Source organism: Pichia kudriavzevii, chromosome 3 (genome assembly GCF_003054445.1).
Source record: "Pichia kudriavzevii chromosome 3, complete sequence".
NCBI classification, from domain to species: Eukaryota; Fungi; Ascomycota; class Pichiomycetes; order Pichiales; family Pichiaceae; genus Pichia; species Pichia kudriavzevii.
In genome coordinates, this window is record NC_042508.1 from 793,956 (window position 1) to 809,722 (window position 15,767).

A 15,767-nucleotide genomic window follows, 5' to 3' on the forward strand; every position below is an offset into this window, starting at 1 on the left:
TAGCCTTAGTGCCCTCGTTAATAGTTGAACAAACACTGGCATTTGGAGTATAATGAAAAGGGATCACTACCCCCCGCTTCCTGTTCCGCTTCTCCCTTCCGGAAAAACCACCCACCCTTTCTTTTCCCCCACTAATGTATGAATTTTTCCGTTCCCAGGGGAATGGCCCACTTGGTTCTCTGTTAACCCACACAATTTTGACGCATCCCACACACCTTTTTTTTTTCTACCCCACACTTTCCCTTGAAAAATCTCCAATTTGAACTGGCAATTTTCACCCCCCACCACTTGCATTCATTAGTGAGTCAATCCATCCCGCGGTCGGAGATTCGGAATCCACCTACTGGTAATCTGTAATCTATATTCCCGCTGACCCTTTATAAATGAACTATTGTCGTCAATTGCGGTAGTGCTCCAACAAATTGTAAGGACCTTCTTTAACCTTTTCGATTCAATCCATCTCCACATAAACCTAGTTGCACACAATGTTACTCAGATCACTAAACTCTTCTGCTCGTTGTGTCAAACAAACAACCAGAACAAAGGTTAGGTATCTCAGCCACGTCAGTGGTGCAAGCATGGCGAAACCTACATTGAAGAACAACTCGAGAGAATCCAACAAATCCAGAAACTATCTAATTGCTGCTGTGACAGCATTGGCTGTATCAACCTCAATTGGAGTTGCCGTACATGTGAAGGACCCCTTGTATAACGATGCTACCGGCAGTGATTCTCCGAGAAGTATATCTGTTGACGAGTTTGTCAAGCATAATTCACAAAACGACTGTTGGATTGCAATCAATGGCAAGGTTTATGATTTCACTGATTTTATTCCAAACCATCCAGGTGGGGTACCTCCATTAGTTAATCATGCTGGTTATGATGGTACTAAACTTTATGAGAAATTGCACCCAAAAGGTACAATTGAGAAATTCTTGCCAAAGGATAAGTTTCTGGGTGTGTTAGATGGTGAAGCGCCAAAATTGGAAGCAGACTATTTGGTGGACGATGATGAACAAGAGAGACTGGATTATTTGAACAACTTACCTCCTTTGTCATCTATTCAGAATGTTTATGATTTCGAATACTTGGCCAAGAAGATTTTACCTAAAGATGCCTGGGCATATTATTCTTGTGGTGCCGATGATGAAATCACAATGAGAGAAAACCACTATGCTTATCAAAGAGTTTATTTCAGACCAAGAATTTGTGTTGATGTCAAGGAAGTTGATACTTCTTATGAAATGTTAGGCACTAAAACCTCTGTTCCTTTTTATGTATCTGCCACCGCTTTGGCTAAATTAGGCCATCCTGATGGTGAATGCTCAATTGCTAGAGGCGCTGGTAAGGAAGGTGTCGTTCAAATGATTTCGACCCTTTCCTCAATGTCATTAGATGAAATTGCCGCTGCTAGAATTCCAGGTGCAACCCAATGGTTCCAATTATACATTAATGAGGATAGAAATGTCGCTAAAGGTCTGGTCAAACATGCAGAAGACTTGGGTATGAAGGCTATCTTTATAACTGTTGATGCTCCTTCTCTAGGTAACAGAGAAAAGGATAAAAGATTAAAGTTTGTTAATGACACCGATGTCGATTTGGGTGATTCCGCAGATCGAAACAGTGGTGCTTCAAAGGCACTATCTTCGTTCATTGATGCTTCTGTCTCTTGGAATGACGTCAAAGCGGTCAAGTCGTGGACTAAATTGCCTGTCTTAGTTAAAGGTGTTCAAACAGTTGAAGACGTTATTGAAGCTTACGATGCTGGTTGTCAAGGTGTTGTTTTGTCAAACCACGGTGGTAGGCAACTAGATACTGCTCCTCCTCCAATCGAATTATTAGCTGAAACTGTTCCAACTTTGAAGAGATTGGGTAAATTAAGACCAGATTTTGAAATTTTAATTGACGGTGGTGTCAAAAGAGGTACCGATATTTTGAAAGCAGTCGCAATCGGTGGCCAAGATGTCAGAGTTTCAGTTGGTATGGGTAGACCTTTCTTATATGCCAACTCTTGCTATGGTGAAGCAGGTGTTAGAAAATTAATTCAAAATCTAAAGGATGAATTAGAAATGGATATGAGATTGTTGGGTGTCACTAAAATGGACCAGCTATCTTCGAAACATGTCGATACTAAACGTTTGATTGGTAGAGATGCGATCAACTATTTGTATGATAATGTATACAGCCCAATCGAAACCGTTAAATTCAACAATGAAGATTGATTGTTGGAAATATATTATTCATAAAGGCGAAAACATTCCCTTGGTATTTTATTCCAAATTTATGATACATAGACGTATTTTTTATATATAAAGTTATATTATTAATGATTCAAGAAAAAGTTCAAATAAACTAATGGATCAACCTATTTCGACCCTTTCTTCATTGCTACTTCTTCCTTAAGCAACAGATGATTAAGTAGATACTGTTTTTTTAGCCAATAGTATCTCGCCGAGGAGTTATACTTGACTAGCTTTTGCTCAAGAATCTTCCTAAGACGTACTAGCCTAGCATAGTAATCTGTTTGTTTCTGTATTGTTTGTTCTAACTGTTCTACAGTCATTGAATCAATATCTCCAATGTCTTCGACGTTGACAACTTTCCCCCCCTTGGCAGCATTCTCTTTTTTGTTGGAATACGACATTAAAGATTCCTTGATTTTCTGGGTACCTTCAATGACCATTGAGGGATTAAATTTGATTTCTTTGATTTTATAATGGTCGGCTATTAGCTCTTCCACTTCGTCATCATGATCATCAGATATGTCACGTTGCCTTTTCAATTTATTAAAATTGTTTATCAGTTTATTGTGATCTTGTATCAATTCATTGCGTACTCTTTTCTCAATATCAAAAGCTATTTTCTTCCCGCTAGACTCAAAATCAACTCTGAAGTCATTTTCTCGCTGGAATTCATGTATTTCATGGATTAATTCTCTATTGATATTCTCATATGCATCCTGTAAACTGTTGCCGTTGATATTATGAACCGCCTTTAAATGTTTCAATAAGGCATCTGCTCTAGTAAATGCCTTCAGACATTCAGGTAATAAACAGTAAAATGGCTTCTCGGCTGTATGCGTCCTAATATGAGACAATAGCGCAAATCTACTGTGTTGTGGAGTACCATATCTTGGACAATTTCCCCACTTACATGAATGGTCTGTGTTGGGTTGTTTAAAATGATTAGTATTTATGTGATTAACCATCTCATCCATTTCTCTGAACTGTGTCGAGCAGTCGTCCCAACGGCAAATATGAATATCTTTGGGATCCAATTTTGCCTCTTCCTCCGAAATAGTGTCCTTGTCTGATTTTAGCCTAAGGCAGTCCATACTTTTGAACTCTTGTTCGAGATCCTCATCGGTTATCCGCCTAGCAAACACTATATCACTTGTCATCAGTTCTGATGGTATGTTCATTCCCAATAAGTTGCCGCTTTTCCTGTCTAAACTTCGTGTTTCGTTACTTCTCCTACTATCCCTCATGAAAATAAAGTACTCATTCACATTCATTCCCCTGTTTTTGAATTTCTGTGTTTTCTTTTCGCTCACAAAAATTCTCAATTTTTCACTTAATTAGTTTCTCAAATATTGAACGTTAGGCACTTTTCGACTCGATGGTGACTGACATCTCTCTAAATACAATAAGACTTTATCGTAGAAACACGCTATGTCTGACTTACAACTCACTATATTAAAGGCCCTTGGTGAAAAGGGCTCTATTCCTGACTCGTCTGTGGAATTTCCTAATGAAGACTCTCAACAACTTCAAGCAGCATTAAATTCTTTACTTGCCAGATCTATGATCACCTATAAAACTAAAGAAACTGAGACTTACAATTTGACTGACGAAGCAAAGGAAATTGTTTCACTAGGCTCCCATGAATACAGACTTTTGAATAAAGTTATTGAAAGCCTTGAAGGTCTGAAGATTTCCGAAATCGATTCTGTCATGGGTAAAAATGGTAAAATCGCACAAGGCCGTGCTTTTAAGAACGGTTGGATCAGTAAAGACGGCGATAAGTTGGTTGCAAAAGTTGAGGATTCATCTTCTGTCCAAGACACAACTGCCGAACAATTAAAGGAAATTGTTGCAACTGGCTCTTTATCAAATAAAAAAGACTTGGCTGATTTGAAAAAGAGAAAGTTAATTGCTCCTGTTAAAGTTTTCACATTCTCTATTGAAAAGGGTCCTGAGTTTGCACTAGAAATTAAGCAATTAGAAACGGATATTACATCTGATATGATTTTGTCAGGTTCTTGGAAATCAGCGTCTTTCAAACCATATAATTTCAACACAGAGGGTGAATTACCACATTCTGGTGCATTACACCCATTGAATAAAGTCAGAGAGGAGTTTAGACAAATCTTCTTCTCTTTAGGTTTTTCTGAGATGCCGTCAAATCAATACGTTGAATCCGGTTTCTGGAATTTTGACACTTTATTCGTTCCGCAACAACATCCAGCTAGAGATTTGCAAGACACCTTCTACCTAAAAGATCCAAAGACAGCATTGCCACCAAGTGATAAGGAATATTTAGAAAATATCAAAGCTGTTCACCAAGATGGTGCGTTTGGTTCCATCGGTTACAGATACCCATGGCATTTAAACGAATCATTGCGTACCGTTCTAAGAACTCATACAACTGCAATTTCTTCCAGAATGTTGAAAGAGTTGGCTAAAGATCCTAAACCAACTAGATTGTTCTCTATTGATAGAGTTTTCAGAAATGAAGCTGTTGATGCCACTCATTTAGCTGAATTCCATCAAGTTGAAGGTGTCTTTGCAGACTACAATTTAACTTTAGGTGATTTGATTGGTTTTATGCAACAATTCTTTGAAAAGATGGGAGTGACAAATTTAAGGTTCAAACCAACTTATAATCCTTATACCGAACCATCTATGGAAATTTTCTCATGGCATGAAGGTTTGGGTAAATGGGTTGAAATTGGTAACTCTGGTTTATTCAGACCTGAAATGTTGGAACCTATGGGACTACCAAAGAATATGAGAGTCCTTGGATGGGGTTTGTCTTTGGAAAGACCTACAATGATCAAATATGGTGTTTCAAATATTAGAGAATTGTTAGGCCATAAAGTTGACTTGGATTTTATCGAAAACAATCCAGCTGCAAGACTTGAGGTTGATATCTAATTTTAAATATCAATGTAAACTTTTTGTTTTTAACCCTAATAAATTTTATATACTATACAACATTTTTCTATATGATGATTTAATTACAGTGTTAACTCATTACTGAACCTTCAAATTTGGTTATCGATCTCAATGATCCAATGTTTGCACGACACGTGATTGTCATGACGTCAAATAGTGAATCATCGTAAATAACATGGTTTAAAATGAACAATAAACCCATTAGATGTTTTGTCGGGGGGAGTACGAAACTTTGCTACTGCACTAAAAACTAGGTAGCATAGTCTAAATTAAATTTTCTTCAGATAGTTGGAGGTATACTAGGTGTTTCCTAAGAGTAAACTTAGAAAACCTATAACTATCTAAAGAACAACTGATGAAGTGTATTTCCTTGTGTGTATCAGTTTATATGGTGAATATTAATAAAAGAAGCCTCGGTCCTTTTTGAAAATGTTTATGGCAAGAAAAACATCAAGAAAGAACTTTGATGTTTCTTTGGCATATCGGAATTTTTGACTCATCCCTGTTCTTTGGATAGAAATAGCCAATTTTATAAGTTAAAATACTAATGAACAATTGGAATATTTAAATTTGTTGGGCTTAGTTACAAATACTCAATAACTTTAACTACTTATAATAAAAATAAAACATATTAGAATGATAAATAAGATAACCTTTCTATTGTTGACTTTTTTTGATATAATTAAACCCCCTCCCCCTCAGTTCAATTTATCTAATGGTATTAAACACAATAAAAACAGCATATGTGATCAATTATTTGAAAACCTATTGGAGATACTTGATACTGCTCTTGCATTGGAATAAAATATTTTCTATTTCAAGGAATACTACTGTAAATATAATAGACATATTTAGTTCGATACTGGAAGTGACTAAAGAAATGTAAAGGCTACCTATAAAGATATTCAAAACCATAGCGGAAAAAATGATCCTTTTATCAACTATCGTTTTGATTGAATAACTCCCTCTTACTTGTGTAGACAATGATTGAATTTATTTTGGATACCCATATTAATAGTTGTCGTTTCAATAACTGTTAAAAAGAGCTTACTAGCTACAAAGAAAAATAACCAGTTAAGTGAATGAAAATAACTTAATTTTTATAGAAACTCAAGATGTACACAAAGCTAAAGACACGTAGACAGCTTTATCTTTTATATAGAGAGGGTGTAAGAATTATTATATGATTTGACAAATAGATACATCCTAGATCTGGGTGTATACACAATTGATTTAAAGAAGCTTTGGCGAAACTGGGTAGAATTTTCGTGACTCCTATTAGTTAATGTTTCAATAATTAGTTTTAAGATAATCATATGATTATTTATATGTTGTGTGTTATGGTATTTAAAATTACGTAAATAAAAGGTTAACTTTTGCATAATAAATGAAAATTAATCTCACTTATCTGTAGGTAAAAGACTCTAAAGGTTAGAACCTTCTCATAATAAAAAAAAATATAATTTAGAATCAATTCTTCAATGCCAAAAAACTCTCAAGTCTTAGATTTGTATTATTAAAATAAATGTAAATCTGGGCGTGTGGCGTAGTTGGTAGCGCGTTCGCCTTGCAAGCGAAAGGTCATCGGTTCGACTCCGGTCTCGTCCATTTGCCAAAGCTATTTTAAATTAAAATTAAGTTTTTTTCTTTTCATTTAGAGTCTTTGCAAAAAGAAACAAAAAAATAGAAAAATAAAACATAATCAAACGCAAGAAAAATTTTCCATTTTACGTCAGTCTCAATGCATAAAAAAAAAAAAATTTCAGTAGAAGAAAAATATGGGTGAAAAATTATTTCTTTTCATATTCCGTTTACGCTTGGAGGGAGGGTTAGTTGACATGATTATTTCACAGAACTTATCTATCAGTAACCACTTGAAATCACCCTTATCAGCTTCAGATTTCGGAGTGCTATGTACATGTCCAATAGGATATCAATCAGTTAAGTCTTTGTAATGTTGGTATTGATTATTGAAGGTGTAAGACAGAAACCCTTTTCTCTATCAACTTATTATTCTAATGAGATTACCTCACTCGGATGCAGCATAAGGTAATTTATGACAAGTAGTCAAAGACATTGTTTGTACCTGCCGCGCAAGTGCTAAATATTTTACTATCCCCATTTATAAACAGCGTGATCCCCCCGTCTGTACTTTGCTAAACTTTAGAATTGCCTTGAAGATCGTGTTTTTGCATTTTTCATTTTCCCTCCTTCCTTTCCCCAGAACAGACCCCTGATCTACTCTCATCTAAAGAAAAACTTCATTCAACACAGATCTTAATACACCCCCATACTTAAGATCGTAGCTTTTCTTTATAAAATAAATTTACTTGCAATTTATTTAAAGAAAAAAAAACCAACCAATTGTCTCTTTTGAGCATATCCAAAAACTTTACATTTACTACTATTTGAGGTATGTTACTAAGTTTACACCTGAATCTCTAGTTGCAATTTTCAATTACTTTAGTCGTTTGTTCTGGGTTCAAAAGGAAGAAGGAGGAAGAAACATGTATTTCATCAAATGGGATAGAAGCACAAACTGCTTTCCCTTATCACCCATGAACTTTTGGCTGTAGTAATTCTAGGTTCTAACTATTGTATTACCATATTTATCTTATTGACTTCTTACTAACAGTTATTAACCTGAGAAAAATTGACCGATTGACTTCTTATCTCGCTATGAAGAAATTTTTTCATTGCTAATGAGAATTTATTTTCTATACCTTAAAACAGCAGAGATGAGTTGCTCAATTTCAGGTTATGGTGCCAATTTTCTTAGTTTTGCCTAATTCCTATTACCTGAATTAATCTTTCAGTTTGATAAAAAAAGAAATATGTCTTTTCATAATCCAATTTCCCCATCTTTTGAAAAACTTGGTACAAACCTTGTTACCTTAGAAACCCAAGAAGGTATCGCAATTCAAGGTTATTCTTTTGGTGCTAATGTGCCAGCCGCTGGTGAATTAGTCTTCCAAACCGGTATGGTTGGTTACCCAGAATCAATCACTGATCCTTCTTACGAAGGTCAAATCCTAGTCATTACTTACCCTCTTGTTGGTAATTATGGTGTCCCAGATAGAAAATTAATGGACGATGTTGTTAAATCTCTTCCAAAATATTTTGAATCAAATAAAATACATGTCGCAGGTTTAGTTGTTGCTCATTATACCGAAGAATATTCTCATTACTTGGCAACTTCCTCTTTAGGTTCTTGGTTAAAGGAACAGGGTATTCCAGCCATTTATGGTGTTGATACCAGATCTCTAACTAAGAGATTAAGAGAAAAAGGTTCTACCTTAGGTAGATTCTGTTTAAAGAAGGAATCTATTGATGTTGATGCAGCCCTCAGTGATGCTGATTGGAAAAAGAATTTTGAAATTCCGGAATGGGTCAATCCAAACACTCAGAACCTGGTGGCAAAAGTTTCTACTAAAGAACCGGTTATATATGAGCCTCCAAAAGAATTGGCTAAATTAGGTCCAGATGGTAAGGTTATCAGAATTGTTGCCGTTGATGTGGGTATGAAGTACAACCAAATTAGATGTTTTGTCAACAGAGGTGTTTCCTTAAAGGTCGTTCCTTGGAACTACGATTTCACTAAGGAAGAATATGATGGTTTGTTCATCTCTAACGGTCCAGGTGATCCTTCCGTTATGACTGATGTTGTTGAGAAATTGAAGGTTTCCTTAGAAGAAGCAAAAACACCAATCTTTGGTATTTGTCTAGGTCACCAATTGATGGCAAGAGCTTCTGGTGCTAGTACCTTAAAGCTTAAATTTGGTAACAGAGGTCACAATATTCCCTGTACTTCCACTGTTTCAGGTAGATGTTATATTACCTCACAAAATCACGGTTATGCTGTTGATGCTAATACCTTACAATCTGGATGGAAAGAGCTATTTGTGAATTCTAATGATGGTTCAAATGAAGGTATTTACAATACTGAAAAGCCTTTCTTCTCTGTTCAATTTCATCCTGAATCTACACCAGGTCCAAGGGACACTGAGTTCTTATTTGACACATTTATTCAAGCCGTTATTGACTTTAAGAAGTCGAAGATTTTGAGAGCAGTTGAGTTTCCAGGTGGATTGAAGGAAGAAAATGAAAAATTGCATCCTAGATTGAAGCCTAAGAAAGTCTTGGTTCTAGGTTCTGGTGGTCTCTCTATTGGTCAAGCTGGTGAATTCGATTATTCTGGCTCTCAAGCTATCAAAGCTTTAAAAGAAGAAGGCATCTACACTATCTTGGTTAATCCAAATATTGCTACCATTCAAACTTCTAAAGGTCTAGCTGATAAGGTTTATTTCTTACCAGTTACACCTGAGTTCGTCAGAAAGATCATCAAACAAGAAAGACCAGATGCCATTTACTGTACCTTTGGTGGTCAAACCGCTTTGAACGTCGGTATTAAATTAAAGGATGAGTTTGAATCCTTGGGTGTTAAAGTTTTAGGTACCCCAATCGATACCGTCATCACAACTGAAGATAGAGAGTTATTCGCTAGAGCGATGGACGAGATCAATGAAAAGTGTGCAAAGTCTGAAACTGCTTCCAATATTGATGAAGCTTTAGCTGCAGTTGAAAAGATTGGTTTCCCTGTTATTGTTAGAGCTGCTTATGCACTAGGTGGTCTAGGTTCTGGTTTTGCAGATAACAAGGAGGAATTAATTGAGCTTTGTAATAAGGCTTTTGCTGCTTCTCCTCAAGTTTTAGTTGAAAAATCTATGAAGGGCTGGAAAGAAGTTGAGTATGAAGTTGTTCGTGATGCTTACGACAATTGTATTACCGTTTGTAATATGGAGAATTTCGATCCTCTTGGTATTCACACTGGTGATTCCATTGTTGTTGCGCCATCCCAAACTTTGTCTGATGAAGATTACAACATGTTAAGAACCACTGCTGTGAACGTTATTAGACACTTGGGTGTTGTTGGTGAATGTAACATTCAGTATGCCCTTAACCCACATTCCAAAGAATACTGTATTATTGAAGTCAATGCAAGATTATCTAGATCTTCCGCTTTAGCATCAAAGGCCACAGGATACCCACTAGCTTATACTGCAGCAAAATTGGGTTTGAATATTCCTTTAAATGAAATCAAGAATTCTGTCACTAAAGTCACATGTGCATGTTTTGAACCATCTCTAGACTACTGTGTAGTTAAGATTCCAAGGTGGGATTTGAAGAAGTTCACCAGAGTCTCCCCATTGTTATCTTCCTCTATGAAGTCCGTTGGTGAAGTTATGTCCATTGGTAGAACATTTGAAGAAGCTATCCAAAAAGCAATCAGATCAACCGATTACCAAAACTTAGGTTTTAACGCTACCGAAGCTTTAATGAGTATTGATATTGACTCTGAGTTACAAACACCTTCCGACCAAAGATTATTTGCTATTGCTAACGCCATGTCTACTGGTTATGACGTTGAAAAGATTCACAGAATGACCAATATCGATAGATGGTTCTTAAACAAATTGTATGGCCTAATCAAGTTTGGTGATTACATTGCTTCTTTTGGCACTAAGGAACAGTTGCCTATCAAGGTTTTAAAAGAAGCCAAGCAATTAGGCTTTGAAGATAGACAGATTGCCAAGTTCTTGAACTCTAACGAAGTTGCAATTAGAAGATTAAGAAAGGATGCAGGTATTATCCCAGTTGTCAAACAAATTGATACCGTTGCAGCAGAATTCCCAGCATTTACCAACTATTTGTACATTACCTACAACGGTCAAGATTCGGATGTTGATTTCAACGATCATGGTGTTATGGTCCTCGGTTCTGGTGTTTACAGAATTGGTTCTTCTGTTGAATTTGATTGGTGTGCTGTCACTGCAATCAGAACTTTAAGGAAGAATGGTTTCAAAACTATCATGGTCAACTATAACCCAGAAACTGTTTCTACCGATTATGACGAAGCTGACAGATTGTACTTTGAAACCATCAATCTTGAAAGAGTTTTGGATATCTATGAGATTGAAAACTCCGCCGGTGTTGTTGTCTCTATGGGTGGTCAAACTTCTAATAACATTGCATTACAACTACAAAGACAAAACCTAAAGGTCTTAGGTACTTCCCCTGCTATGATTGATTCTGCGGAAAACAGATATAAGTTCTCCAGAATGTTGGATAATATTGGGGTTGACCAACCTGCATGGAAAGAATTAACTTCCTTAAAGGAAGCTGAAGAATTTGCAGAGAAGGTTTCTTACCCTGTCTTAGTTAGACCATCTTATGTTTTGTCTGGTGCTGCGATGAACACCGTTTACTCCAGAGACGATTTGGAATCTTATCTTTCCCAAGCTGTCGAAGTCTCTCCAGACTATCCTGTCGTTATCACCAAATATATTGAAAATGCTAAAGAAATCGAAATGGATGCTGTTGCTAAGGATGGTAAATTGATCATGCATGTTGTTGCTGAGCATGTTGAGAATGCAGGTGTCCACTCTGGTGATGCTACTTTGATTGTTCCACCTCAAGATTTGGCACCAGAAACTGTCAAGAGAATTGTTGAAGCAACAGCAAAGATTGGTAAAGCTCTTGATGTCACTGGTCCTTTCAACATCCAGTTTATTGCTAAGAATAACGAAATCAAGGTTATTGAATGTAACGTTAGAGCCTCTAGATCCTTCCCCTTCAATTCCAAGGTTGTTGGTACTAACATGATTGAAATGGCAACCATGGCTATTATGGATCTTCCATTAACCCCATATCCAGGTCAAAAGCTACCAGATGATTATTGTGCTGTTAAGGTTCCACAATTCTCTTTCTCCAGGTTGTCAGGCGCTGATCCTGTTTTAGGTGTGGAGATGGCATCTACAGGTGAAGTTGCATGTTTTGGTCACAACAAGTATGAAGCATATCTGAAGGCTTTGATTTCTACGGGTTTCCAATTACCTAGGAAGAACATTTTATTATCCATTGGTTCTTACAAAGAAAAGCAAGAACTATTACCAGCTATCAGAAAGTTAGCACAATTGGGTTATAATTTGTTTGCTACCTCTGGTACAGCAGATTTCATCCAAGAACACGGTGTTCCAGTTAAATACTTGGAATTGTTAAATGAAGAGGAAGAATCACAAAAGGCTGAATATTCCCTAACACAGCACTTAGCAAACAACTTGATTGATTTGTATATTAACTTACCATCTGCAAATAGATTTAGAAGACCTTCTTCTTATGTCTCTAAGGGTTACACTACCAGAAGAATGGCAGTTGATTTCCAGATTCCGTTAGTTACAAATGTTAAGTGTGCTAAGATTTTGATCGAAGCTATAGCTCGGAACGAGCCACTTGAAGCAGAAGAAATTGATGCGCAAACTTCCCACACTACCGTGCAATTACCTGGTTTAGTTTCTATTGGCACCTATGTCCCAACATTAGGTGAACATGGTGCAGCTGCTTTTGAAGCTACTACAAAAGCTGCTGTAGCTTCTGGATTTGTTTTCAACTCTATTATTCCAATTACTAGTGATGGTGCTGCTATTGTTGATGCCAGGACTTTAACAAGGGCAACAGAAATCATTAATGGCAACGCATATTCCGACTATTCCTTGTGTGTTGCCGCAACTGAGACCAATGCACAACTTCTCCAACAAGTTAGTGCGCAAACCTCTGCATTATATATCAATGCAGCTGACTTTGATACCTCATTCATTCCTTCATTGTCGTCCCATTTCAACAACTGGCCTTCTAACAAACCTATTATAGTTGACGCAAAGTCTACTTCTCTTGCTTCTTTATTGTTATTGGCTTCATTGTTCAACGCTAAGATTCACGTTACCAATGTTACAGACAAGAATGATTTAGCATTGATCTCAATGTCAAAGCAAAAGAACATGAAGATTACATGTGATACTGCCATTTATTCCTTATTTTTCTCCCAAGCTGATTATCCAGGTGCAAGTTTCTTACCAACTAAAGAGGACCAGAAAGCTCTATGGGACAATTTAGAATCCATTGATTGTTTATCGGTCGGCACAACTCCATACAAGTTAGCACAGCACTTGGGTGAGGAGATTACTCCAGGTATTGGTTTTGCAGATTCTATTCCGTTGTTAATCTCAGCCGTTTCTAAGCACAAGATAACCATTAATGATATTGTATCTAAGTTACATGAAAACCCAATCAGCATCCTTGGTTTAAGTGACTCTGAATCCTTGATTGATGTTAATGTTGATAGAAAACCATCTACCTTAAAGTCTCCTGTTAAAGTTTGGACTCCTGTCAAGGATGTTGATGGTTCAGTTGAAAGAGTTTACATGAATAACCAGACTGTTTCTTTGGAAGGTGAATTTGTTGTTACTGAACCCCTAGGAAGAGAAAGTACTGCATTGCATACAGCATCAATCTCTAACGAATTTGCAATTGAAGCCGGCGTTGCAACTACTGCAGCTGCTACTCCACGTACTAGAAGAGGCTCGAAATTTTCTTTTGACAGCAACAGAAGACGCTCTTTAATTGACTCACTGAAGGACGGCGAAGAAGAAGATTCTCCATCCGGTGCTGATTTAGTTTCTTTCATGCCACCAAAAGAATTGTCTCCTCCTAACGCTATCTCAACCTACATTAAGGGTCACAACCCATTCTTGAGAAAAAACATTCTTTCTGTGTCTCAAATTGGCAGAAGGGAGCTTCATGCGCTCTTCACGGTTGCACAAGAGATGAGATTAGCGGTTGAAAGAGAAGGTGTGCTTGACATTCTGAAGGGCAGAGTTTTAACGAACGCCTTTTTTGAACCATCTACTAGAACATCCTCTTCCTTCAATGCTGCAATGCAAAGATTAGGTGGTAGGGTAGTCTCAATTAGTGAACAAGGTTCTTCTGTTAAGAAAGGAGAAACTTTACAAGATACTATCAGAACCATGGCATGTTATTCAGATGCGATTGTTTTGAGACATCCAGATGAAGAATCAGCAGAAATTGCTGATAAGTACTCTCCAATTCCTGTTATCAATGGTGGTAACGGATCCAGAGAGCATCCAACACAAGCGCTATTAGACTTGTTTACTATCAGAGAAGAATTGGGTACGGTCAACGGTATTACCGTCACCTTTATGGGTGATCTCAAATACGGCAGACCAGTTCACTCCTTGTGCAAATTGTTGAGACAGTACCAAGTTAAGATCTACCTTGTTGCGCCTGAAGAGTTGAGACTACCAGAAAATCTGAGAGATATGTTAAGAGAATCAGGTATGCTACTCGGTGAAAGTACTGAATTGACCCCAGAAATTGTGTCCAAGTCTGATGTACTATATTGTACCAGAATCCAACAAGAAAGATTCAAAGATCCAGAACAATATCTAAAATTAAAGGGTTCCTACCAAATCAATAACAAGGTTTTAAGTAACGCAAAACAACACATGTGTGTAATGCACCCACTACCAAGAGTTGATGAAATTAATGAAGAGGTCGATTTCGATCAAAGGGCTGCTTATTTCAGACAAATGAGATATGGCTTATTTGTCAGGATGGCTATCCTAGCAATGGTTATTGGTGTTGAATTCTAACCTCTATAAGTGGAAAGTTTTTTCGTCTGAAAGAAAACATCAGTACCAATGGGACAACCTAAGGCGATGAGTATATTGGGGAATATCTTGTCATTACTAGTTTTCTTTGGTTGACTGTTAACTTTCAATTCCGGTTTTTTATAAAAATATATATATTCATTACAATTTAATATTTGATTTTAGTAGTAGAAAAAAATATATTTAAAAAATTACATTTTGGAAAATAACAGCGATTTTCCAACAAAAATAAGTCTAGGTTAGCAACAAAAAATGCCCCCTGTCGGAATTGAACCAACGATCTTCGCATTACGAGTGCGACGCCTTACCACTTGGCCAAAGGGGCAACAACACAAAATATCTTATGATACATGTTGTCACTAATAGTCTTTCAATTCCTAGTTAAACAGAAGTTATTATATAAAATTTTTTTTTTGTTATTTTTTTATTTTGTTATTCCCCTTTTTTCTAGAAAACGAAGTTTTGGTATGGTAGTTAAAATTAATAATATTTTTCGAAACATTATACTATGTACTGTTAACAATATAAATAATTAAAACATGTAATTGGACTCAACATCAATGTGTGTATGTGCCAAAAATATTTAAGAAATAATGACTTTTTATTAGAAGCAATAGTGATATATGATTTAGCTAACCATCATAGCCTCAAACTAAAGGTTTTTCAACAAAATAACAATAAACTTATTCTAGCTTCTGGCAATTATTTACGCTATTTATGATTGTTTTTAGTCAATAGAATATCACACTAAATATGAATATCACTTTCAGAGTTCCAGGAAAAATCATTAGATGATATTTTACACTTGCAATTTAATGAATTAACACAGTGCTCGGCAATAACCACCTATGGGCTGTTAATGCTTTGCTAAGTTAATTTTTATTTCTGCAAGTGGTGGTTTGGGAAATGTTTTTCCACTCACATGGGAAAAAAAAGTAATTTTTACATTACATTAATGCGACTCCTGAATATACGTTTTAAGTATTATGAATTATCCGATATACAGTTCTTTTTTATTTGCAAGCGTACTTGATTGATTGAGTTACAGAGCTTCAGGAGTGAATTT

The 15,767-nt window shown here is 36.4% G+C and overlaps 4 protein-coding genes and 2 non-coding genes across 6 annotated transcripts; 4 read left to right on the plus strand and 2 right to left on the minus strand.

The window, feature by feature from the left end:
- Window positions 1–485: 485 nt before the first annotated feature.
- C5L36_0C03700 (uncharacterized protein) lies at window positions 486–2,222 on the plus strand (the record flags this gene model as incomplete). Its single annotated transcript, XM_029466050.1, has 1 exon — window positions 486–2,222. The coding sequence occupies one exon, from the start codon at window positions 486–488 to the stop codon at window positions 2,220–2,222; it is 1,737 nt and encodes a 578-aa protein (XP_029321910.1).
- Window positions 2,223–2,365: 143 nt separating this feature from the next.
- On the minus strand, window positions 2,366–3,514 carry C5L36_0C03710 (uncharacterized protein; the record flags this gene model as incomplete). Its single annotated transcript, XM_029466051.1, has 1 exon — window positions 2,366–3,514. The coding sequence occupies one exon, from the start codon at window positions 3,512–3,514 to the stop codon at window positions 2,366–2,368; it is 1,149 nt and encodes a 382-aa protein (XP_029321911.1).
- A 157-nt stretch (window positions 3,515–3,671) lies between these two features.
- C5L36_0C03720 (uncharacterized protein) lies at window positions 3,672–5,156 on the plus strand (the record flags this gene model as incomplete). The annotated part of the gene is made up of 1 exon (XM_029466052.1): window positions 3,672–5,156. One exon carries the CDS (start codon window positions 3,672–3,674, stop codon window positions 5,154–5,156), a length of 1,485 nt encoding a protein of 494 aa, XP_029321912.1.
- A 1,556-nt stretch (window positions 5,157–6,712) lies between these two features.
- C5L36_0Ctrna7A lies at window positions 6,713–6,785 on the plus strand. Its single transcript has one exon. It is a non-coding gene; the product is annotated as a tRNA-Ala (tRNA).
- Window positions 6,786–8,011: 1,226 nt separating this feature from the next.
- Window positions 8,012–14,683, plus strand: C5L36_0C03730 (uncharacterized protein; the record flags this gene model as incomplete). The annotated part of the gene is made up of 1 exon (XM_029466053.1): window positions 8,012–14,683. The coding sequence occupies one exon, from the start codon at window positions 8,012–8,014 to the stop codon at window positions 14,681–14,683; it is 6,672 nt and encodes a 2,223-aa protein (XP_029321913.1).
- A 271-nt stretch (window positions 14,684–14,954) lies between these two features.
- On the minus strand, window positions 14,955–15,026 carry C5L36_0Ctrna9T. Its single transcript has one exon. It is a non-coding gene; the product is annotated as a tRNA-Thr (tRNA).
- Window positions 15,027–15,767: the final 741 nt, after the last annotated feature.